The sequence below is a fragment of the Euprymna scolopes genome, chromosome 39 (assembly GCF_053919585.1).
Source record: "Euprymna scolopes isolate OS-2025 chromosome 39, ASM5391958v1, whole genome shotgun sequence".
In the NCBI taxonomy this organism is placed as follows: Eukaryota; Metazoa; Mollusca; class Cephalopoda; order Sepiida; family Sepiolidae; genus Euprymna; species Euprymna scolopes.
Window position 1 is genome coordinate 73,420,997 of NC_136520.1, and position 27,719 is coordinate 73,448,715.

Here is a 27,719-nt window from a genome sequence, read left to right on the forward strand (position 1 = left end):
ACATACTCCATTAAAAATCGTTCCTCAACATAACTAGATTCGGCATTAAATAACCTGAAAAAGGTTGATATGCCGTAAAACAAAAACAACCAACCAAGCTAGGGAGGGGCTTCTTTTTTTCTGAGAACTTTGACTGAAGTGAAATGAAGCTCAGACTTTTGTTGTTATATAATAATAGAAAGAAGATATTTTTTTTTATCCTGTAATTTTGAATGTATATTTTACTTTTATTTTTTTAAATTAGGGTTTTGTGCCACTTCATTGTGACCCTTTATGACTTGTACAAGGATCTACATTTCACCTATTTAGAGATCAATCCTCTCGGTGAGTATTTTAAAATTGACGAGGTTGACAATGTCAGAGCATTCTCATTATTAATCCAAAACAGATTTATATTATTATCTTTGAAAAAAAAAAAAATTGCTGCCAGAGCATAAATGGGTTTTCTTCAATTAAATTTAAAAAAAAAAATGGTATTTACTGAATTGCCATGTTACAGTAATGGACATTTCCAAAAAATTACAAAAAAAATGATAATGTAGAAAATTAATTATTAATGAAAACAGTTTTCGAAGAAAATTAGTGAAAAATAAATTTTTGCTAAATTGGCCAAAGATTTTCACTTTTCAGAAAAGATTTACCTCCTTTTTGTTACAGTTTAGAAGTTTTACTTTTTGAAACAACCCTTTTTGGGCCAAGATCACAGTGTAGTATCTGTTCTGATGCTACACTTCACCTTTTCTGTCCTCGGTAAGTGGAGGAGAAATCCTTCATGACCGAGACAATTTTTATTTTTGTTCCTATCCAGATTGCCCCTTTTTGGGGAGCTGGATTTTCCCCACATTAAAATCCGACCTTGTGTCTAACTCTGCCCTTATGGGAAGACAAGTAAATAGGAACCCCTATCTACTCTGGACGCCATTGTTTATCGCTAGAAAAGGTGCATTCAGAAGATTATGTAGAAAAATAATTTCTGGGGCACAAAAGGTTACTCATTTTAATGGTACCACTCTCGTCCTCATAGCTCTTCATCTTCTTGAGTTAAAAAAAAAAAAAAAAGACGTTTATTTTTGGAAATGGTGCCAATCATCATCATCATCATAGGCCCTTAACGTCGAGGACGACGATTGGCAAGGCGCTTCAGTCTTCTACAGTTCAGGAAGTCTGTGTATTGCTGGCAGGATCTTTTGGCACCAGATCTTATAGCAGCTTGCCACTTTGCTCGGTTGCCGGCAGAGGTTTCCCAAGTGTTGTGAGGGATGCCGAAGACCTGGAGGTCACGTTTCAGGACATCCTTGTAGCGGAGGCGTGGCCTGCCAGCACAGCGAGGGGCATCAGCTATCTCTCCAAAGAGAAGTGCTTTTGGTAGCCGGCTGTCGTCCATGCGGCAGGTGTGGCCAGCCCAACGTAAGCGACGGATGCGCAGCACTGTGTACATGTCAGTACTCTTGGTCGTGGAGAGGATAGCTGTGTTTGGTACATGATCCTTCCATGTGAATCCAAGAATTGTGCGCAGGCATCGGAAGTGGAAGGCGTTCAGACGGTGTTCGTGTCGGCGGTAGGTGCACCAAGTCTCACTGCCATACAGGAGAGTGCTGAGGATGCAGGCCTCGTAAACCTTGATCTTTAGGTGTAGCGAGAGGGACTTGTTCTTCCAGACCCTCTCACTAAGCCTGCCGAAAGTTGTTGATGCCCTTCCAATGCGGGAGTCCAGTTCACAATCAAGACTGTTGGTGTTATCAACTGTAGAACCCAAGTAAGTGAACTTGGTCCGCAATGTTGGGTCCAGAGGTGGATGTTCTGTTCTGGGCAATGGTGCCAATACAGCTTCTAATACTTGACTCTGAGTGGATTAGTCAAAATATTACATACTTATCGGAAGAGTCCATTTAATTAAAAAAAATATGCAAGTTGTTTATGTTGTGTTTTGTTTTTGCTTTCCAGTGGTCACTGGTCAGAAAGTTTACATTTTGGACTTGGCTGCCAAGATTGACCAGTGTGCAGAATTTTTGTGCAAAGCTAAATGGGGGGACGTCATGGAGTTCCCCCCTCCATTTGGGAGAGATGCCCTTCCTGAGGTGAGTTGCTGCTTGGTCAATTAAGATTTTGTCATTGGATTACAATAATATTTAACGTTATGAAAGCAAACCAATAAAATTATCTATGGCATTTAACAATTGTTGATTTAAATCATTTGTTTTCATATATCTTAATATAACATAATAATATTAACACAGAAATTGAGAAATTAAATGTCTATAAATGCCAAGTTGGCAGGCATATACAGTAAACTGTATTTAACAACAGAAAGTTGAAATATTACGATTTGCATTGAATTTGTTTTGTCTCTCTCTATATAATATATATATATATATATATATATATATATAGGAGTTTCAAAAGAAATACTTTCCTTCTCGTCAGAGTAGAAATTAGCAAAATTTGGAATCGGTTTTATATATATATATATATATATATATATATATATATATATAAAACTGATTCCAAATTTTAAAATTTGGAATTGGTTTTATATATATATATATATATATATATATATATATATATATATATAAAACCGATTCCAAATTTTAAAATTTGGAATCGTTTTTTTATATATATATATATATATATATATATATATATATAAAACCGATTCCAAATTTTGCTAATTCCTACTCTGACGAGAAGGAAAGTATTTCTTTTGAAACTCCTATATATATATATATATATATATATATATATATATATATATCCCAACTAATCGTTTGTATTCCCTTATTGAATAAATGAACCAATCTATATTCATCAATATATAGTTTTTGTGACTTCATTTTCCATTACTATTGTTCTCATCTCTCTCTCTCTCTCTCTCTCTATATATATATATATATATATATATATATATATATATAAATTTTGTTGCTATCAACCCATTCTTAGAAGTCTTGGTTTTTGTTAAAACATATATATATATATATATATATATAATTTTGCTAATTCCTACCTCTGAGAAAGAAAATGTTTCTTTCGAAACTCTGCAGATTAAGGACAATCCACTTCTTTTGTGTCTCCTTTTTGAAAATTAAATGTTTTTAACTCTTGTTAAAGTTTTTTTTAACATGTTTTATTAATTCTTTGTTTATATATATATATATATATATATATATATATATATATATATACATATATATGGTAGCTTCCTTCAGTTTTGACAGACTAGATACACACTGTAAGGGTGCCTGTGCATGTAATTTTTGTGGCAAGAGTTGCGCAATCTCCAACCACAGCTCTCCTAAATTGGTGTTGTTAAATACCAGTGGCAAGAAGAGTTCAGGATGAGATAAGCGGAGAGCATATACAGTGCCTAGAATTCCCAAATGTTCACTGATCTAGTATTAGCCTGGCTCAATGTTGCTTAGTTTCAGTGATCTGATGAGAACTGGTGTGTCGATGTGATTATGCCATATATATATATATATATATATGTATATATATATATATATATATAGGGAGATAAATTCAGTGTAAATCTAAAATATATGAATTTTCAAATGGGAGATTATGTCCATATTATGCCTAAAACCTTTTCAAAATATTCCCAAGAAACTGAAATTTAAAGAATACTAGCTCTACATGTTGCTAGATAAAAAAAAAACAATGCTGGATGGAAGGTTTAGTCAAACTATTTAAGATACACCAAATATCCTAAGTTGTTACGATTTTCATGAAAGTTGACCATTTTTTTTGATTCTTGGAAACATAAAACATAGTCATCTTCATCTTTTGAAATTCAAACAGAAATAAAATCTTATAGATGAAATGAAAATTTCCATTTTTAAACACAGCTGATGTCGGTTATACTAATAATTAGGGCTATGACAACAGCATATTCTTTTCATTATTTTGACTCCCGAGTATATATCCGACATAGTTAAACAATTAATCAACTGAGAACCACATCACTCTATATAAAAGCATATAAGATATCAAAGGATACACACTTAAAACGATGAAAAGAATATACTGTTGTCCTAGCCCTACTAATAATTAAAAGTAAATAAAATTTTTGTATTTCTAAATACAAAAAACCATTCTATTACTAATTTCCATTAAAAATTTAGAGCAACTTATTGAAACAGATTTTCTTTAATACAATATGCAAATGAGATAATCTTCTTAAATGTTGACTCCTTTTGAATAAATAGTATATAAAGAAATCATGCAGGACTAAAAGTATATAAGCGTCTGTTTGTGAAATTGTAAACAAACAGACAGGAATGTTCTGAAATATGCGTGTGTGAAAATCGAAACTACCGTCTTCCCCATTCTGGGTGGCCATTGTGAATATGCGGACTACCTAAAGTCTGAACACTAGCTATAGACGACATAGTGTCAGACTTCTCAAGTAATTTACAACGCAAAACAAAAGAGGAGATACTTAACTTTTGGGTTATAAAAAGAATATAAAAAGAATAAAAAAATAAAAATTGTCCTTCACCGAAGTTAAGAAAAGAAAAGATAAAATCCTGTGAGGAATGGATTGTTCAGAGGCCTTGCTTATCCTCCTCCATACCAACCCCTATTCTATGACAAGATTCTAATTTTGTAAATGATATTAGAAAATGTTTTTATATTTTGAAATTTCAGTTATCGAAGGTAATTCTTGGCCTGAAGTTGTAATCTCCTCAATAACGGGGGATTACAGAAACATGCATGCACATATGTAGCCATCAATGTTTGTATAAATAAATTTAATATATATATATATATATATATATACACACACACACACACACACACACAAGATTCAAGCAAGCAGGGACGCCCAGACACTTCACAGAATTTTATAATTAATAAGATTAATTACTTAATTTTCACATAAATCAGTAATTTGAATCTTCATGAGGGGGCTACCACTCTCTCTTTAGAAAACTAAAACTAAATATAGCCCACATTACTACCCCTCGCATACCTATGTTTATATTCCAACAATATTGATATTTTCAGGAAGCCTACATTGCCGACTTGGATGCCAAAAGTGGTGCTTCTCTCAAATTAACGGTGTTGAACAAAGAAGGTCGGATTTGGACAATGGTAGCTGGAGGCGGAGCATCAGTTATTTATGCGTGAGTAGCGTTGATTTGAAACTCTTTACGGAAGACATGTTCAGTTTAGTTTTATTTCCAACCTGTAGAGTTATGCGTCATTTTAGGTTGGTATTTTTCACTTGACCATTATGAATCGAGCAGGGTTCATAACAGACTTGAGAAGTTCTTGAATTTTTGACTTTTGCCTTAAAAAGTCCTTATTTCTATTTGAAAATTCCTTGAAAATATGGAAAATGTCTTGAAATGGCCTTGAAAACTATATTTAGTAAAAATTTGTGTTGAAATATTAAAAATAAAATCAAAATAAATGCTATTAAAATATTTTTACATGTTAATAAAAATACCATTAAAATATTAAATATTGAAAATAAAATAAAAATACTTTGTTCTGGAATTGCATAGTATTATGGATACAGGAATTACCTCCCTTTACTACAAAACTACCTCGGGTAGTTTTGTAATAAAGATTCAAATCTTCAACTATTTTTGTTCTCATTTATAATTTAATTTTTTTTTTGTGGGATTGAAGCACAAGGGGAAGGAGTAGTGGCATCCACCATAAATAAATCACCTCCTTTGCTAAAAAAATACTTCCCTTGTGCGGATGGGACTTTCCAATGTTGAATAAAAACATTTAAAACTACTTAAAAACACCGAAAAATGATGCAAATAGATTGCAAAGTAACTTTTATTGGCTACTAGCCTGGGTGCCCGGCGTTGCCCGGAGGTGTGTGTTGAGGAAAAAAAAAAACAGTTGTAATAGGCAAGCATGCTTGAACCCGTGACGTGGAGGTGTGTGTGTAAGGGTGTTGGTTGAGTAAAAAAAAGGGAGGGGGGGGATTGCGAGCGCCGACCCCCCCCTAGTAGTAAGCAGGTTCAAACCCATATTATGGCAGAGGAAAAAGAGGTGTAAAAAAAACAAAAAAACAAACTGTCTTACCGATGTGCCCACCATGGTTGTAACGTCACAGGCGGTCGAAATAATCTCTTTTATTATGCAACGTCGGTCAAAGCGAGGGTTGAATGACTTGCAAAAAATGTCAGCGAAAAAAAAAAAAAACGACCCTCCGTGTACAAAAGTGTCCAGTTGAAGGTGAAGCAATTAATTTTTCGATATTTGTTGTCCGAAGGGTTGAGCTTCAAAATGATACTGATCTCGTGAAAATCCGTCACCTCTGTCGAAAGTTTTTGCAAAACATACATTCATACATTTAAACAGACAGGTGAGATTTATATTATAGACTAGCAGGGGTGCCCGGCAGTGCCTGGGTGTTCGGAGGTATAAAAGAAAAAAAAAAAGTTTTGGTAGGTAGGTAGGCTCGAACCTGAAGCCTTGAGGTGAAGTCGGTAAAAAGAAAGCCTGATAACTTACCACGATGCTAAGAGAGCAGAGAAGTAAAAATGGTTGAAATTTAACGGTTAAAAAAGCAGGTGCTTAAACGAATGCCAACGTCTGCTTTTCTAGGTCAAACATCACACCATAGAGAAATGAAATCACAGCACGAATTTTGTAACATAAAAGTCGCTCAAATAAAAGATAGATGACCTTGTTTTGTAAATCGGAGATATTATAATCTAGGGAGTATATAAAAAGTTGTAAAAAATGACATGTAGCCATAGCTTAGAAACTTGACCTGATTGAACAAAATCAATATAATTTTTTAATTCAACACGCCAGATTTGTCCTAAACCAGATTTGTCCTAAATCAGCTAAAAAAAAATGCAAATAACAAATTTGTTGATCAGTGTTATAATTAACTAGTTATTTTTTTTTAATTATTGTTTTATTTTTTATTTTTATTTTTTTTGGTTTATTATTCTTTTTACATTTAATTTTTTCATTAGGTTACAATAATATTTAATATTATGTATGAAACTCAAACAAAAAAAAAATTGATCAATTGATAATTATTGATTTAAATCGTTTTTATATATCTTAATATAATGCAGATTCTGTGTATGTTTATATCCCCCCCCTCAAATTTTGAAAAAAATTATTTCTTCATTTTTTTTTCATTTGTTTAATTTTTTCATTCTTTATTTAATTTTTATCTTTAAGTTTTTCTTTCGTTGCTTAATTTTTTCTTTTGTTAATTTTTTCTTTCGTTGTTTAATTTTCTTCATTCTTTAGTTTTTCATATTTTATTTTTTAATTAGAATTTTTTTTGTTATTAATGAGTCAGTATTTACCAACACCAATGTCAATTGCCATTTTAATGACGAAGAATATCATGAGAGGATTGAAAATTATAAATTTGCTAACAAAAAGTTTATTCATGAGGGTGATTTATAACAAATACTTGCTAACATTAAATTTGAACATGTTTGTGTTGTAGTTTACAAGAAGACAGTCCTGTGGTAATATGCTCCACAAGTTTGAAATTCTAGAATATGTCCATTTTTTTTGGATCGGTCAAACTTAAATTTGGTGTAGAATTGTTAGAATATTTAATAATTCACTACTTATCAAGGCCAAAAGTCGAGTATAACGCTTAAGATGGATATGAAGGAAGTTGAATGATGAAGAGTATTATGAGAGGATTGGAAATAATTAATAGAATGTAGAGATTGAATATTTATGAGGACGGTTTTATGATTCTAATTTTCAGAGATACAATTTGTGATCTGGGTGGTGCCTCCGAACTGGCCAACTACGGAGAATATTCGGGTGCGCCCAGTGAGATGCAGACATATGAATACGCCAAGACAATCCTCAGTCTCATGACAGAGAAACAACATGCAGAAGGTAGGCACACAAAACGTTTGGAATGCAAATTTTCCACTTTTTTCTTTTCTTTATTTTTTTTTAATCCAGAAAAAATGGATTTCAGCTTAAATCAGTAGAGCCTACGATGAATGTGAGTTCATCACATTTTATTCCAAATCTGCAATTTTTTTTTATTTTGATAAGAAAAAGCTGATTTCTGTCAAATCGCTAGGGCCTTATCTCCTTATTTTTTTCATTGCTATTTGGATGGGTTTTATTTCTTTCTCTTCCTCTTGCTTTATCTTCTTTCCTAGTTTTTCATCTCTTATCTTGCCTTCCTTTTCCCTCCTATAACAGTTATCGCTAAAAGCCGAAAATGTTAATTTTGCCATGAATGATTACATTCAAGAAGGTGGTAGTTATGGGGCATTAGATTTCATGAAAAACTTTCACCTTGCTTGGTGGCTTTCTCTTAATTTTTACTTTCTTTAGTTGGAGTTGTTTAAGAATAAAGTTGTTTTTTGCATTAACCCCTCCAAACACATACTGACACTGGGGGAGAGAGGGTTTGGCAATTCATCTCAATTTCAGTATTCTTTTTTTTTGCATTGACTGCCTACATACCGAATACGTTCTTACAGAACAGACACACACGCATATTTTTTTTTTTCCACAACCTCAAGATATTATTTTAGTCGATTACAGTTGTTTACACAGACAGAGGAATTCCCTTTATTTTTTATTTTTATTTATTTTAACTTACACCATCTGACGAAACAGGTAATTCCTCTGTCTGTGTAAACAACTGTAATCGATTAAGTTTATATCTTGAGGTTGTAAAATAAAAAACATATTCAGCTCTACAAACGTATTGAGCATTTTTTATCCCATTTTTTACTACTTGTATATATATTTATTTTATTTTTTTGTATTGTTTTAGCTGAGAATAGAACATCCTACTGGATGCCAGACATTAATTCGCTATCTCATTACATTACAACTAAGCGTTCTATATTAAGATTCTAGCCATCCCTTTAAGTACATTTGTTTGTATCTCTCTTACACTTGATTCACGGGGTATATTTCCCAAGTAGTTTAGAATGCATCTGCATGTGTCGTATTAGAAATTGTCAAATTGACGTTTTCTTTTTTTTCCACCTCATTTGCATTTTTTAAAAAAGTTTACACATTTTTTTGTATACGTTTGTCGCATGTCTTTAATGCATTCACCCGACATCATTATACACTCGGATTCTGTCGTTATTTAAAACTGTTTGCATCTTTTCTTGTTTATATCCTTATACATGTCATTGCATTTATGTTCATGACCTTTTGCTATTCATAATTTATGTGTGATTTATTTCCTGCTATTGAATATGTCATTAATACTAAAACTCCCACATCTGTCATTAGTAAACTTTACACGTCCTTATAAAATATTACACATCTGTCATTAGTAAACTTAACACATTTGTCATTACTTGCTAAACTTTACACATCATTTCTAAACTTTACACATCTGTCCTTACTTGCTAAACATTACACATCATTTCTAAACTTTACACATCTGTCCTTGCTAAACATTACACATCATTACTAAATTTTACACATTTGTCCTTGCTTGCTAAACTTTACACATCATTTCTAAACTTTACACATCTGTCCTTACTTGCTAAACTTTACACATCATTTCTAAACTTTACACATCTGTCCTTACTTGCTAAACATAACACATCATTACTAAATTTTACACATCTGTCCTTGCTAAACATTACACATCATTTCTAAACTTTACACATCTGTCCTTGCTAAACATTACACATCATTACTAAACTTTACACATCTGTCCTTACTTGCTAAACATAACACATCATTACTAAATTTTACACATCTGTCCTTGCTAAACATTACACATCATTTCTAAACTTTACACATCTGTCCTTGCTAAACATTACACATCATTTCTAAACTTTACACATCTGTCTTTACTTGCTGAACATTACACATCATTTCTAAACTTTACACATCTGTCCTTACTTGCTAAACATTACACATCATTTCTAAACTTTACACATCTGTCCTTGCTAAACATTACACATCATTACTAAATTTTACACATCTGTCCTTGCTTGCTAAACTTTACACATCATTTCTAAACTTTACACATCTGTCCTTACTTGCTAAACTTTACACATCATTTCTAAACTTTACACATCTGTCCTTACTTGCTAAACATTACACATCATTTCTAAACTTTACACATCTGTCCTTGCTAAACATTACACATCATTTCTAAACTTTACACATCTGTCCTTGCTAAACATTACACATCATTTCTATAATTTACACATCTGTCCTTGCTAAACATTACACATCATTACTAAACTTTACACATCTGTCCTTGCTAAACATTACACATCATTTCTAAACTTTACACATCTGTCCTTGCTAAACATTACACATCATTACTAAATTTTACACATCTGTCCTTGCTTGCTAAACTTTACACATCATTTCTAAACTTTACACATCTGTCCTTACTTGCTAAACATTACACATCATTTCTAAACTTTACACATCTGTCCTTGCTAAACATTACACATCATTTCTAAACTTTACACATCTGTCCTTGCTAAACATTACACATCATTTCTAAACTTTACACATCTGTCCTTACTTGCTAAACATTACACATCATTACTAAACTTTACACATCTGTCCTTGCTAAACATTACACATCATTTCTAAACTTTACACATCTGTCCTTGCTAAACATTACACATCATTACTAAACTTTACACATCTGTCCTTGCTTGCTAAACTTTACACATCATTTCTAAACTTTACACATCTGTCCTTACTTGCTAAACATTACACATCATTTCTAAACTTTACACATCTGTCCTTGCTAAACATTACACATCATTTCTAAACTTTACACATCTGTCCTTGCTTGCTAAACTTTACACATCATTTCTAAACTTTACACATCTGTCCTTGCTAAACATTACACATCATTTCTAAACTTTACACATCTGTCCTTGCTAAACATTACACATCATTACTAAACTTTACACATCTGTCCTTGCTTGCTAAACTTTACACATCATTTCTAAACTTTACACATCTGTCCTTACTTGCTAAACATTACACATCATTTCTAAACTTTACACATCTGTCCTTGCTAAACATTACACATCATTTCTAAACTTTACACATCTGTCCTTGCTAAACATTACACATCATTTCTATAATTTACACATCTGTCCTTGCTAAACATTACACATCATTACTAAACTTTACACATCTGTCCTTGCTAAACATTACACATCATTTCTAAACTTTACACATCTGTCCTTGCTAAACATTACACATCATTACTAAATTTTACACATCTGTCCTTGCTTGCTAAACTTTACACATCATTTCTAAACTTTACACATCTGTCCTTACTTGCTAAACATTACACATCATTTCTAAACTTTACACATCTGTCCTTGCTAAACATTACACATCATTTCTAAACTTTACACATCTGTCCTTGCTAAACATTACACATCATTTCTAAACTTTACACATCTGTCCTTACTTGCTAAACATTACACATCATTACTAAACTTTACACATCTGTCCTTGCTAAACATTACACATCATTTCTAAACTTTACACATCTGTCCTTGCTAAACATTACACATCATTACTAAACTTTACACATCTGTCCTTGCTTGCTAAACTTTACACATCATTTCTAAACTTTACACATCTGTCCTTACTTGCTAAACATTACACATCATTTCTAAACTTTACACATCTGTCCTTGCTAAACATTACACATCATTTCTAAACTTTACACATCTGTCCTTGCTTGCTAAACTTTACACATCATTTCTAAACTTTACACATCTGTCCTTGCTAAACATTACACATCATTTCTAAACTTTACACATCTGTCCTTGCTAAACATTACACATCATTACTAAACTTTACACATCTGTCCTTGCTTGCTAAACTTTACACATCATTTCTAAACTTTACACATCTGTCCTTACTTGCTAAACATTACACATCATTTCTAAACTTTACACATCTGTCCTTGCTAAACATTACACATCATTTCTAAACTTTACACATCTGTCCTTGCTAAACATTACACATCATTTCTAAACTTTACACATCTGTCCTTGCTAAACATTACACATCATTACTAAACTTTACACATCTGTTATTACTTAATAAACTTTACACGTTTATCGTGATTTACTTTCCATCAACACAAGAGCTGTTACATACAACACTTTTTTTTAACGTTGTACATAATTGAGTTTCCCAAAACGTGGTATTCTGGATTAGGTACCAAAATAAAAAAAAAAAGAGTAAGCCCCAAAAAGATATTTCTTTTACTGATTTATTACAGAAAATAAGTGTAGTATCAGAACAGATACTACACTTTTGCTCCTTTCCAAATGGTGCATGTCATATTTTTCAACTAACTAACTCTTTGTAATTGTTGCATATTAATTAGTTTTTGTGTCTTTTTATTTGTTTGTTATCTGTATTTCTGACATTTCTTTCTTTTTTTAAATTTACCATCTGGTCTTTAATTTGGTGAAGTTTCATTTTCCCCCCACTACAGATTGTCGCCATGCTAACAGAGCATCAACTGACCCCGCCCGGGTTCAAGATGATGGGCCTCCCCCTGAGAAAATCAAACGCTTGTTACAGTCAGACTTCTTAAATCACGATGGTAGGCAAATCCCTTCCTGTCTATGTTAGACTCCTATCGTCAGATGACTTAACAAGCAACTCCTTTTCATTCTTGCTCTCCTTTTCTGATTGGGGAGATAGTTTCTGTTGAAGCTCGAAGGACAGCTCACGAATATCTATCTCCTATTCTTTCTTCCCTTCTATTTTGAAGCTTGATCTTTTTCTGTACTCAAATTACTCGTAACGTAAATTTTGTTGACTGGAAATACAAATAGCATTTCCAATCAACCCGACAATGCGCAAAATGATATCGGCTTTGTTTAAATTTATTCTTTTACATATGTTTAAAAGTTTCGAATGTAAGGGAGATAACTCTTTTTTAATCCGTGACACTTATTGGAGCATATATCTATTTATATAAAATTATAGAGAAATAAAAAGGAACAAACCAAGTTATGTGTTCATCAACGTTTCGTCTTTATTTCGATACTTCCTCTGGATGAATGAGATTAAGAAAGCAAAAATATCAGTACAATTATTTGAAATTTTTTTTTCATGTGCAAAGTGTGACACTGTTCTATTTCAGAAACGGAAATAGACGTTGCAAATTCGAAAAAGGAGGGGAGGAGCTTGCGTTGGTAAAGAGAGGGTAATTTTTAATAACGTCATAGTTAGTGTTTTTAAAAGATATGAATGCAGTTAATATTCTCTCTGGAAAAAATATGTCTGCTAAAATTCCAATATTGTTGTGTAACAGAAATGAAATGAGTGTGTTTTTGTTATGTAATTTATACACTATTCCTTGCCAAAATTGCTATCATAGATCCGTTGGTGAAACCCAACGTAAATTAGAAAAAAAGGCTCAATAAACACAAAAGGCATATAAAAAAAATAGCAATTCTCTAAGTGCATTTTTCTCTCATTCATTGCAGCATAATCGCACCTTTGACTTTAAACAAGCAAAAATAGTTAAATTTATTTCAAATAAACCGCGCCGTAGACTTCTTGAATCAGTGCTTATTGTAGCAATACATAGGAAAAAAATTGAAATAGCTTAAAATATTTCAATATTGGTATACATAGAGTTTGATGAGCTAAAAAATAATCTTTTTAAATTTTTTAAATCCAATTAAAATCAAGGAAGTTATGACTATTTTTTATGTCTGATACGTTTGGATATTTTTCCCTCTTTAAGACCATATGCGCTTTGTCACATTTTTTACACTACTTTTTCAGTAAAAATGTCATAACTTTGTTAAAACACAAGACTAAGCAATAAAATTTACCGTATAAGTGTATTTTTGTACAAGGAATCAGAATATGCAACTGAAAATCTCCAAAAGTGCATGGTTTCCAAATAATCTGCAGTAAATGTGCATAAATATACTGCAATTCCTTAAAAATGCCATGTACCCATAAACAGAAAAGAAGTTGGAGAACTCAAAGTTGAATTGTAATGTGCTTTACGTACAAAAAACTTTAATCTAAACATAGGACCATTTAAAAATGAATATATTGCAATATTTCTTTGGTATTATTGTAGATTAACACCTACTGTTTAACCTCACCCAACCCCTTCTGACCACCCCTCCAAAATGTGATTCTACCTTTTTAGGCAATTATGTATGAAATGCCATGAAAGATAAACAAATTATTTTGGAATTTAATGTAAAATAATTCCCCATTAGTGGTCATTCTAGCATTTTAGGGCAGTTAACTAGGTTTTTTATGGGAGATAAATCCTGTATGCTTTTTGTTTTGTCAAGACAATTATATGTGGTTTTAAGAGGGTTTCTATGCAATGAGAATATGGGGAGGGTTGCCATTCGGACTTTGAATTAATTGTAGGGCTAAGGAAAATTGTGTGTGAACATACTGAAGACTTGACAGGAACAAAAACAACAAAAACAATATTAGAGGGGGGGGGCAGTTAGTTTCACAAAAATTTAATGTAAAATAATTCATCATTTCCAGGCTATTCTAGCATTTTAGGACAGTTAATTTTTATGGGAGATAAATCATGGGCATTTTTCTTTAAGGAAGGATCTGTTTATTGTTTGTTTGTTTTAGACGCTTGTATGTGGCTTATCGATGTATTTTGTTTGGGGGGGGGTTGCCACTCGAACTTAGTGTTATTGTTAGGGTTAAAGAGTGTTTTTTGGAGGAGACTTGCCACTCATAACTGGGGTTAGAGGTGAGGTTAAGAGAGCTTTTTTTTCAAAGAGAGCATTCCTCACTCATATTTACTGTTAGTGGTTCATAATTATTGGCTTTTGAAAATGTGATGGATTAAATTTGGAATATCACATTACTATTAAATATGTAAACTTATGTCCAAAAAAAAATGTGTGTGTGTATATATATATATATATATATATAGATATATAATGTTATGCAAAGCATTAAGCAAGATAAGTTACTTTTCTACCTAACTGAACAAGTTTTTACTGTTTTTATTTAATGTAAAATATTTATTTTCTTCGAAAAGTAGGTAATATTCAGCGCTACCCGAAAAGAAAATATGGCCACAATTTCTATTTACATTTTTCAAGTCATGATAATCCAAAGTAAGAAATGAAACAAAATGGTGAATGAAATCCACTAATAAATGTCACGGTAACATTTATTGGGTGGGTTTCATTCACCATTTTGTTTCATTTCTTATTTTGAAATCTTTCAGATTCACCATTAAAGTACTTGTAGAACTGAATAAACATTTTACATTAAAATAAATAAATAAATAAATAAAAAATAAAAAGTATCCGGTTAGGTAGAAAAGTAACTTATCTTGCCTTTGATAAAATTTGTTTTCGACAACTTTTTCGTATCTCTGTGGATTGGAATACGAACCGTTACTTCATTTTTGTTTTATTGTCTTAACTGCAAAATGCTGTTTCAATTTCAAATAAATATCTTACAGAAAGTGTGTGTATATATATATATATATATATATATATATATATATATATATATATATATATATATATATATATATAGTGTGTGTATTTGACAGTTAAATAAGTCAGCAAAAGTTATATTTAATTTTAATTTAATTACAAAATTTTTAAGAAAATTCCATAAATTTGTTGATTTCTATTTTCGAGGTTGTTCCATACGCTGGAGCAGGTCATAAAAATACCTTTCGCTTAATAAGTAGAAAAAAGAAATAACAAAATAAAAAGCTTCTTAATTGTAGTTTGATGTGTTTTCTAACTGCTTTTAAAATTTAATGAATATTGATATAGATTTTTAGGGTTTGTTACTATACACATAGATTCGAAAAAGTCGTCAAAAAAACAACAAATAAATGTTATCAAAAGAAAGATAAGTTACTACATTTATTTTCATATGAATAAAAATTAAAGAACGCGTGTTGTTTACACTGTGCTATTACTAATGCTACAGCTGCTGCTGCTAATATTAACTTCATTTGTCCAAATTCGAGAATTAGAAACGTTTTTTGGGGGGTAGGTCCTTTTAAATTATTATCAATTACCTCGGTCCTACTCAACATACAATAATACTTTTGATTGATAAAGATAGTAAAAAGATTGATTTACTTACTAGTGGGTGTCCAAAGAAATTTTTTTTCAAAATGTTCGATACTCGTCATATTAAAGTCTTATTTTTAACACAAAAAAAAAAGAACTCTGCCGTAAGGACTCTGACAGATATATGCACGGACTTGGAGTCTACATTCGTAACACCCTCCCCCTGACTAGAGAAACAAACCTAGAAACGAAAGATCAAGCCTTTATGTGCTTTAGACTAAACATACAACACAACATTAGCTACTTTTATTTTCTCTACCGCTCTCCCTTGACCCAGGACTGCACCATAATAAACAAAGTCTCTGACAGCATAGACACAGCACTTTCCTTTGACACTAGCGCACAGGTACATGTATTTGGTGACTTCAATGCTCACCAGAAAAACTGGCTTGGATTCTCTACTCACACAGATGCAGCGGGCAGCACAACACATAGTTTTGCTATATCTCACTCCCTATCACAAATTGTTACGTTTCTAACCCGTTTCCCTGACCAGCAAGAACAACAAGCATCACTTCTAGATCTATTTCTGACTACAGTTCCCGAGGATTGTACAACAAATGCTGACAGCCCACTCGGGAACGCTGACCGTGCAGTGATAATGGTAGAAATCGCCCTAAATTCTAGACCCAAAACTGAAGAGCCAGTGCTCAAAACAAAGAGATATTATAAAAAGGCTGACTGGGAAGCCATCAGAGATCTTATCAGAGATACCCCATGGGGAATATTTTTTCTCTTCCTGCTGAACAGTGCGCAAATGAGACCACTGAATGGTTCAAAACAGCAATGGAAGCACATGTTCCCATGCGGAAATTTTATAGCAAGCCCCACTCTCCCCAATGGTTTACTTCGACTTGCGCAACTGCCATTGCTCAAAGGCAGCAAGCATACTGCAGATTTAACCGACATAAGTCCAGTTCAAACAAACAGAAGCTAGAAGTAACATTAAGAAAGAATTTACTGAAACTACTAAAAAACGCATCGAAGCACAAAAATTAGGAAATCTCTACAACAGTGTAGTAAATAATGAGCAATCAACAATTCCCCCGCTAACCAACAATCATGAGGTTGTTTGCTCAGCAACCGACAAGACTAATATGCTTGCCAGCCGGTTTGCCTCGAACTCCACACTGGACCCTACCAACCACCCCCTGCCTGACTTTCCTTTGCAGACAGACGCCATGCTAGACGATCTAAAAATTACCCCTGCTCAGGTACATACTATCATAAAAAACATTGACACTTCAAAAGCATGTGGACCTGATCTCATCCCAGCTGTGCTATTAAAAAAGTGCTCAGCCGAAGTAGCCCCAGTTCTCTCCAAACTCTACAACAAATGCCTTAATGAATCATGCTTTCCGGGCTGTTGGAAAACTGCTTCTGTGGTACCAATATTCAAAAATTCTGGCGAAAGAACCGACCCATCAAATTATGGCCCCGTTAGCCTCCTCCCACTTTTCGCCAAAATATTTGAGACCATAATTAACCATGCTCTAGTATCGCAACTTACAGATGCTAAACTTCTGACTGACAAACAATATGGATTTAGACATGCCCGTTCCACAGCTGACATCCTCACTGTAATCTCTAAACGTATATACCATTCACTGGACAAAGCGGGGGAGGGCAGAGCGGTAGCTCTAGATATATCTAAGGCTTTTGACAGGGTATGGCACAAGGGTCTCCTCAGGAAAATTAAATCATACGGTATCACTGGTAGAATACTTAACATAATTAAATCCTTCTTAGATAAGAGAAAAATCCAGGTTATCCTCGATGGTCGTACGTCTAAACAGTATGATATAAATGCGGGAGTGCCTCAGGGATCTATCCTTGAACCTCTATTGTTCCTAATATTTATTAATGACCTCCCCGACAAAACTGCCTCTGAGATGGGTATATATGCTGATGACACTACACTCTATAACAGGCATGACAGGAAAACAAATGAACACATATCTAAAGAAATGGCAAAAACACTAGAGGATGACCTCCAATCTGTAGTGGAATGGGGACATAAATGGATGGTCACATTCAATGCTGCCAAGACTAAACTGGTTTCCTTCAATAATTACAAGAAACCTTCTCTGCCACCAATAGCAAGTGATTCCCTGTCTGAGAGTACATCTTTCAAACTGCTTGGCCTAACGTTCACAGGAAACATGAGTTGGAACAATTATATTGAAAACATTGCCAGGGCCGCTGCGAAAAAGGTAGGCTCTCTCTACCGTGCCAGAAAACTATTAACACCTGGAGGTATCCTGTACCTCTATAAGGCCACCATTCGCCCATGTATGGAGTATTGTTGTCACATTTGGGCTGGTGCATCTGCTACTAGTCTCTCGCTCCTAGACAAGGTTAAAAAAAGAGTCACCAATCTGATAGGCCCTGAACTGGCATCTAAGCTTCAGCCTCTGTCTCATCGACGAAACGTTGCATCTCTCTGCCTGTTCTACAAGTATTTTAATGGTGAATGCTCTGACGAACTGCAGACACTTGTGCCCCCACGACGTAGACATCCTCGACAAACCCGACAGGCAGCTAAATCCCATCCCCACACAGTAGAGATCTCTAGATGTAAAAGATCTTTCTACTCCATTAGTTTCTTCCCCAGAACCGCTAGACTCTGGAATTCCATTCCAAGTTCCTGCTTCCCCAACTGTACTGACATGCAGAAGTTCAAGTGCAACGTGAACCGACATCTTGCTGCCCAAATCCCAACATAGTGCCCCAGTAGTTGCTGCCCCTGATAGTAGCCCCCTACACCAAAGTGGTAATGCACCTTGTTTGTGGTGAAAATGTAATAAAAAAAAAAAGAAATGGTCAAAAATATTTCGGACACTTGACAGTATGTTTCCCAAATTTCATGACGAAATTCTTCATACAATCACAGTATGGGCCTTTAGAAATTAGGGAGGGTATTTCAAAACCTTACTGAAAACGCCATTTTATGACATTCACATTTTTATCACTTTATTTGCTTAAAACTCTTAAAATATATAATGTACATTCATATTTATTAATTCATTTGAAAGTATATTCATTTCCGAACAAAACAGTAGTAATTTGAAGACTTGAAGTGCTTTGGTTTAAAAAATATGGCTATTTTAGTAGAACTACCTTGAAATCTGTGATTATCTAAAGCGTTTTTTCTGTCTGTGTGTATTGCTACTTATTGCAAATTCAAGCACAATTACAAAATGTGGAGGTTTCTATAATGTAGCGCCATTAATAAGTAAATTTATATTAAAAGAAAATGATTTAACTGTAGACACAGGTTTACCCTCTCACACCATAGAAACACCTCCTGTAATAATTAATACATAGAATCTCAATCAACAAATTACATGACAAAAACACATTCATTTCATTTCACACCTATATTTGAATTTTAATAGACATATGTTTTCCAGAAAGAATATTAACTGCATTCATATCTTTTAAAAACATATCAATGACTATATGACGTTATTAAAAATTACCCTCTCTTTAACAACGCAAGCTCCCCCTTTTTTTTTTTTGAATTTCCAATGTCTTTTTCCGATTCTGAAATAGAACAGCATCACACTTTGCACATGAGAAAAATTTTCCAATTTTTGTACTAATGTTTTTGTTTTCTTAATCTCCTTCATCCAGAGGAAGTCTTGAAATAAAGACAAAACGTTGATGAGCACATAAAATTATGTATGTGTATATGTTTACATATTTGTATGTACAGGATTAACTCCTGAGCTAACCAATTATGATGAATTTTGGAATACAGTTGCTAGGCATAAACGGTTTTTATGTGGGCTGTATTTACTTTAATTTAGTTTTGTAAAAAAGAAGGGGGAATTCTTTGGGAAAAAAATTCAGATATCTTATATTTTTATTTTGTGAAATTTTAACAATAAGTATTAAAATTCAATTAATTTTAACAATAAGTATTAAAATTCAATTAATTTTAACAATAAGTATTAAAATTCAATTAATTTTAACTATAAGTATTAAAATTCAATTAATAGATATTCTTGCAATTTCTGTTTCTTTGAAGCCTTACGAAAACAAAAAAACAGTTATGAGTGTAAATACCTCCGACTGACAATGTATAGATGGGACAACATTTTATTTGAACTTTACTTTTCCATAATGTTTGAAAAATTCCTAAATTTTTGCCATAAAAATATTGATAGTATCCTTATTTTCATGGCAAGTGCTTGTCTCAGCTCCAATCTATGGTCCCCTTTTGCCAAACTTTTATGAAAAGCACTCTTAACTGAAACCACCATCAATATTTTCCCCCACTCTTTATCTGCGCCTAATCCTAAATGTGAATTCCATAAACAAAGCTTCTTTCTTAGAACTGCCCGCCTGTGGAACTGTCTTCTGTTTTCCTGCTTTCCAGCTGACTACAATATGGTTGTCTTCAAGTCCAATGTAAACAAGTTCTTGATGAGCCGTTCCCTTAAGTAATCCAATTTAGTTCCAATCTATCGTCCCCCCTCGCCAAACTTTCACGAGAAACACTCGTCTAGCTGAAAACACTATCAATAATTTTCCACGCACTTAATCTGTGCCTAAACCTAAACGTAGATTCCATGAACAAAGCTTCTTTCTTGGAACTGCACAACTGTGGAACTGTCTTCCGTTTGCCTGCTTTGTAGCTGACTACAATCTGATGGCCGCCGGGACAAGATCACAGTGTAGTATCTATCCTTCAGATGCTGCACTTCAATTTCTTGTTCTCTGTTAGTGGAGGAGAAATCCTTCATGACTGAGACAATTTTTATTTTTGTTCCCTTTCTCCACGTTAAAAAACGACTCTGGTGTCTAACTCTGTTCCGTGGGGAGGCACTGTAAATAGGAAAAATCTGATTGTCTTCAAGTCAAACATAAACAAGTTCTTGATGAGCCGTTTCCTTAAGTAATCCAATTTACCAAATTTCCACTACTAACAATAGTTACGATATTGTCCCATTGACTACCATACACTCATTAACCTTTATCGAGTGGCCTATGTGCCTTGATAAGTGGTGACTCCTTTGAAAAAACCAAAAAAACTATTTACACTGAAATATTGGTTACTGTTATCAAAAAACACCTGATTTATACAACAAATTTAGAAAAAAATGAGAAGTTGAAATTTCATCCAAATTTGGACCATAACTGAACCTTATCAAAGTTAAGGTTATATAAGGTGCAGGACTTCACTGGTTATAATATGGGCCAACTAGTGAGTTTTTACAATGAACAGTTCCATGAACTTGACCTAGATATCCCCCAAATTAAATCGGTTCTAAATTGGACTTCGACCCGTATTTTCACCATGCGTGATGATTGATCAAATAATGTGGATGCTGGTCTGTACTCAGACAAACTTGACCAAAAAGATAACCTACTTGTTGGAGGTTAAGTCTTATAAATTTAAGTGCCATTTAGTGACAAGAAAATAAAAGATTCTTAAGTTTTCTTCAGAGTTGGTGACTGATTAATATGGATTAAATAATACAAATGCAATTCTCTATCTATATAAAAGACAAGTACGTCCAAGGATGGAATACTGTTGCCATATCTGGGCAGGAGCTGCTAAAAAAAGCCTATCCTGCCTTGACAGAGTACAAAATAGACTTTGTGGCTTAGTGGGGGATGCCCTTTTCTCTACCCTGCAACCTCTCTCCCACAGAAGAGACGTTGCGAGCCTATCCTTGTTTTATCGTTATTTCTATGGCAGGTGCTCATCTGAACTCCAATCTCTGGTTCCCCCTCGCCAATCTTTCACGAAAAACACCCGTCTAGCTGAATCCACTGTGAAAAATTTCCCCCCACTCTATATCTGTGCCTAAATCAAAACGCGGATTCCATGAACAAAGCTTCTTTCTTAGAACTGCATGCCTGTGGAACTCTGTTCTGTCTGCCTACTTCCCACTGGACTACAACTTGGATGTCTTCAAGTCCAATGTTAACAATTACCTAATGAACCGCCCCCTTAAGTAAACACTTCATCAAATCTCCACACTAACGTAATGTACTTGCAATAACCCTTATCCCTGAGTGGCTTCTGGGCCTTGATAAGTGGTGATCACTGTGTAAAAAAAAAAAAAAAAAAAAAAATGCCATAAAATTGATAGACTAAGCCAATCAATGATTTTTTTTATGATATGTTTTGTGTTTCAGCAAATATATAACTCGCAACTTTTATTTTTAGGAAAACAACCAGTTCTTGTTTAGAATTCAACTTAATTAAAAAATATAAAAAATAGACAAATCTTTATCCTGTACATAACTGTTACAGAACAAAGCTGTCATATTCCAAGAATCATGTAAATTGATCAAGTAGGTTATTTTTTATTTTTTTTTTTTTTAACTTAGAAAATCGAATTTTATTATGAAGTGGTACATTATGTTTTCGATACGCTACATTTTAGAAATAAGAGAAAGACGACTAAATGTAATGTGTCTGTTATGCTCAAACTGTGTTTGTTACAGTTCAAACCTTCCTCTCTCTCGGCACTGTTGAAAAGGAACAAACAAAAATAAATAAATACAACTTAGCTTTTCTTTCTTTTTTAACATAAGTCGTTTATTACAGTTCCCCCCCCCCCGTCTCTACACCAGCTTAAAAAGTCTTTCACTGCCACTATGGGGCTGCATGTCTATCTCCCCTGGCAGTGTTTTTCTTTCTGCTCCACTACACGCCGCCCATAGACAGCCATTTCTCATCTTTGACTCTATGTGTCCATCTTTTTCAACCATGTTTTTTTTTTTTCCCAACCACGTGGTCCCCTTTTTTTCTTTTTCTTGTTGCGCCAGCTTCCTAATTTGCATATGTGCTTTTGTTCGGCTACGGCTGCTGATATCCTTGCAAGCCCGATGTCTTGCATCTCCTGCTGATATTTTCCCCATGCGTTCATATGCAGTCTGTGACAATAATTTAAACTATCGAGATCCAGATTGGCCTTGTAATGGATACAATTTATTATTAACTAGCGGGGGTACCCGGCGTTGCCCGAGTGTTTGTTTCCGGGACGGAAGGGGGGGGGGAGTTTTAAAAAATGTTATGTTAGGTAAGTAGGAAGGATCAAACCCGGAGTCATGAGTAAAAGTAGGAAAATAAAGTGTGAAAAAAAAACAAAAAAACATCTGCAACATTAACAGTTCGGCCACCAAGAAAAGTCTATTCCAGTTGTTTAGGAACAAAAAAAAAAAAAATGACTACGGTAGGTCGGCGCGAACGTGAAAATATAATGTGAATTGTCCAGCACGCTAACCACTACGCCACAGAGCACTGCAGCTTAGTTTAGTGATTTTAAATAACTTCACATGAAAGAACTACGAAGCCAAACCGGTGTTCTCTTCTCAACTGTTCCTTGTGAACGATCCCCAAACGCAAACGGTGTTAAGTGGTGGCAGGGGGAGGAGGAATTTATTAGAGAGAAAATATTTTACCACTTCCATTGATCTTAACCGATTTTGGCCGTGACTTCTCAGCAGAAAAAGTATAGAAATCTAAGATTATCGAGGAATTTGAGAAATAATAAGCCTATAACACACCTCAGATATTGTTCTGCCGTTTGTACATATTATATTTGCATGAAATATCTTGATTTTTAATCCTATTAAGGTCAAAATCCGACGGGAAAAAATGAGTTCATTTTATTTATATTATTAATGATTTTCTATATATATAAAAAACTACTTGATCAATTTACATAATTTTTGGACTATGACATCTTCGTTTCAGGACGGGTACATACAGCATAAAGATTTGTATTTTCTATTTTTTAATTAAGTCGAATTCTAGATGAGAACAAAACCGACAAACCAAATCAACTAAGGAAGCAACAGAAATTATGAGACCAATAAACATCAAGGACAAATATTTATCATCAACCAGTCATCATTTATCAAGACCAAAAACTACTTGAGGATAAGGATTAGTGAGATGGATAGATTGACAGTTAAATGATGAAGTATACTATGAGAGGGTTGAAACTCACCACATACCACTCACTCGAAACAATAGCTGACTCAGAAAACAGAAATTCTTACCCCTTTGTCAGAAACATAGCTCATGGAATGTGAGGACTAAAAGACAAAGTAGGGGAAGAAATATCAAAAGTAAACCCATGATCCATTTTCGACTTTCCATATGAAATGTAATGGTTTGTGATTGGCTAAAAAAATAGAAGGTTCTTCTTTGTTATTGTAGCGAAATCCAATAATTGAAAAACTGATTTTCAAGTGAAATCAATGGTATCTACTAAATTGTCTTGTCACAGTAATGAAAATATCCAAAAATTATGAAGAACGATAAGGTAGAAAATTAATTAAGAAAAATAATTTTTGAAAACAATTAGCAAAAAATTGAGTTTTGCAAAAAAAAAAAAAAAAAGAAACTGGAGGGTTCCAATTGTAGTAAAAGGGAGGTAAATCTTTTCTGAAAATCTTTGGCCAATTTAGCAAAACTTAATATTCGCTAATTTTCTTTGAAAACTATTTTCTATCTTATCGTTTTTTGTAATTTTTGGATATGTTTATTACTGTGACAAGACAATTCAGTAGATACCATTGGTTTTACTTGAAATTCAATATTTTAATTTTCGGATTTTGCTACAATAACGAAGTAGAAAAAAATTGGCTAATTTTTTTTTTGAGTTTCTGAATTTTTAAGCTGAGGATTAATAATTCGTGTTTGGATTATTCAGACTACTGTTCTCATCTTGACTGTTATTTTCCCAATATTTTGATCAATGTGACCTCAGACCTTCCGGTGTATCTTGTTAAACTCGGGAAATCTGCAAGGTATTTTTTTTTTTTTTTTTACAAGGTGATCACCTCTTATCAAGGCCCGGAAGCCACTCAGGGATAAGGATTATTGCATGTACAATACGTTAGTGTGGGGATTTAATAAAAGTGTCTACTTAAGGGGGCGGTTCATCAGGAATTTGTTTACGTTGGACTTGAAGACATCCAGGTTGTAGTCAGGTAGGAAGCAGGCAGACGGAGTTCTACAGGCGTGCAGTTCTAAGAAAGAAGCTTTGTTCATGGAATCTATTTTGATTTAGGCACATAAAGAGTGGGGAAAATTTTTGACAGTGGTTTCAGCTAGACTGGTGTTTTTCGTAAAAGATTGGCGAGGAGGGACCAGAGATTGGGGTTCAGACGAGCACCTGCCATAGAAATAACGATAAAACAAAGATAGGCTCGCAACGTCTCTTCTGTGGGAGAGAGATTGCAGGGAAGAGAAAAGGACATCCCCCACTAAGCCATGAAGTCTATTTTGTACTCTGTCAAGGCAGGATAGGCTTTTTTTAGCAGTTCCTCCCCCAGATATGGCAACAGTATTCCGTCCTTGGACGTACTTGTCTTTTATATAGATAGAGAATTGCATCAGTAGTGAGATATCTTCTGGAGCGGTAGAAGGATCCCACCATCTTTCCAGCGACCTTGGCAATAGACTTGATGTACGTGTTCCATTTCAGATCAGGAGTAAAGGTCAAGCCCAAAAGCTTGTCAAAACATGGGGCTTCTCCTAGACGAGAGCCATCCATTTCAGTTGTAGCCAGATGGGGATCAGAGCGTTGATGATGTAAAGATAGGAGCTTGGTTTTAGATGCATTAAAGGTAACCAGCCACGTCTTCCCCTACTGAACCACACGCTCGAGATCAGAGGAGAGAGAATCAGAGAGAACTTTGTCATTTACAGCCTTTGATGTGTTGCCGTAGATGTTTGTGTCATCAACATAGATGTCAACGAATGATTTAAGTATGTGTTTAGGGAGATCATTGATGTAGATCAGGAAGAGAGTTGGGCCCAGGATGGACCCTTGAGGAACTCCAGCATTAATATGGCTTCTGATTTTTGTCCATCGACCACTACTCTTATGAGCCTATCAGAGAGAAATGATTTAATGATAGAGAAAACATTTCCAGTTATACCGTAGCTGGAAATCTTGTGAAGTAGGCCTTTATGCCATACTTTGTCGAAGGCCTTTGATATGTCAAGAGCAATTGCCCTAGAAAGGAAGCCTTTGTCAAGAGATTCACTAATCCACTAATCCTATGAGATATAACCGTTAGCACATCTGCTGTAGATCTTGCAGAACGGAAACCATATTGCATGTCACTAAGAAGGTTATTTCTGCTGAGGTGGTTGACTATTTCTCTATTTAATATGGATTCCAACAACTTACTCATGACACATATGAGACTTATTGGTCTGTACTGAGAGGGAGATGACTTTTCACCTGAGTTCTTAAATACAGGACATACTGATGAGGTTTTCCAGGGTGTTGGAAAGCACTTCTCCTTAAGGCAACGCTTAAACAGTTTCATAAGTATGGGAGCAAGTTCTGGTTGAAGCTTTTTAACACTATAATTAGGATGCCGTCAGGGCCAGTTGCTTTACTGAAATCAAGGTTCTTGATTAGCTTGGCGACCTCATGCACAGATATTTGTATGTTACCTAGCATGTTCTGTGTTACAGGAGGAAATACAGGGAGGTGAATGGCCTTCGTCGCATAGGGTAGAATAGCTGCAAAGTTCTTTGCAAATAGTTTGGCCTTGTCTGATGCTGACGAGATGACCTCAGGTCCATTGATAATGGTTGGGATAGAACGCACACTTCTGTTCAGGATCCTATTTGTTATTTGCCAAAACTGGTAGGAACCCAGCCGCTGATCAGCTACTTTGGATTTAACGGACTGAGCATATAGCTCTCTTGCATTTTTTATTACTCTTTTTCAGTGGTTGCTGGCGTTCCTGAAAGCAGCTTTATTCTCAGTGCATCTATTACGTTGGTAGCTATGAGAAAAGTGATTTCTGTGCGCGATGGTAGCAGCACATTCTGGGGAGAACCATGGCTGGGTGTTAGGTTTTTGTTAGAATTTTTTAGATAGTATGAATCGGTCTATGCCTACAATTAACCATTTAATCAGGTCTGATACTATAGAGGACACATCCTTTTTAAACATCGAATACAGAGGTAGATCAGATATGAATGTACGGAAGCTATCCCAGTCAGCCATAGAGTATTGGTATACAGTACGGTGGAGAGGTACGTCTGGGGACTTATTTCATTTCATTTTTATCTTAACTGATACGACGGAGTGGTCGGAGGGTCCTAGAGGAGAAAGAATGGAACATGAACATAGCTCAGGGGAAGTGGAGAGAAAAAGGTCTAGAAGGCTTGCATACTGACCTGTAGTATCAGGCACATGGGTGGGCTCGCGAACAATCTGAGTGAGGTCATAAGCAATGGCAAAATCATGACAGAACCTCCCCTCATTGTCTATCTTATTTGAGTGGGTTAGCACCATTCCACGTTATGGACGTTGAAGTCACCACAGATGTGGATGTTAGCCGAGGGGTGTGCAGACAGGATGTGGTCTATTTTCTCAGATATGCTCTTAAAGATAGTAACCCCACTGTTGTAGGGGCAATACAGGGCAATTATAAATGCAGTGGTGTAAGCAAGTGCAACCCGGAAGCACATATAAGGTAAATTAGGGTCTTCTCTAGAGATATCCCTGCCACATGGGAAGCCATCTTTAATGTAGGCACATATTCTATGCCCATGGCGGTCTTGGGGGTCAGATTTAGATGTTAAGTTAGAGTATCCTTTAATTATGAACTCATCTAGGGAAGTGGTCGGCCCTATTCCAGTTT

At 34.4% G+C, this 27,719-nt stretch overlaps 1 protein-coding gene across 4 annotated transcripts in view; it reads left to right on the forward strand.

Moving 5' to 3' along the window:
- Window positions 1-27,719, forward strand: part of LOC145263869 (ATP-citrate synthase-like) — a 238,639-nt gene that overhangs the window by 100,731 nt on the left and 110,189 nt on the right. For 2 of the 4 annotated variants that reach the window (XM_080120941.1, XM_080120942.1), the window contains exons 7-11: window positions 245-324; window positions 1,945-2,078; window positions 5,011-5,129; window positions 7,721-7,857; window positions 12,452-12,562. In XM_080120941.1, coding sequence (XP_079977067.1) covers window positions 245-324; window positions 1,945-2,078; window positions 5,011-5,129; window positions 7,721-7,857; window positions 12,452-12,562 — 581 coding nt within the window. The remainder of the gene's footprint in view (window positions 1-244; window positions 325-1,944; window positions 2,079-5,010; window positions 5,130-7,720; window positions 7,858-12,451; window positions 12,563-27,719) is intronic. The other 2 variants (XM_080120943.1, XM_080120944.1) reach the window with 1 other exon arrangement.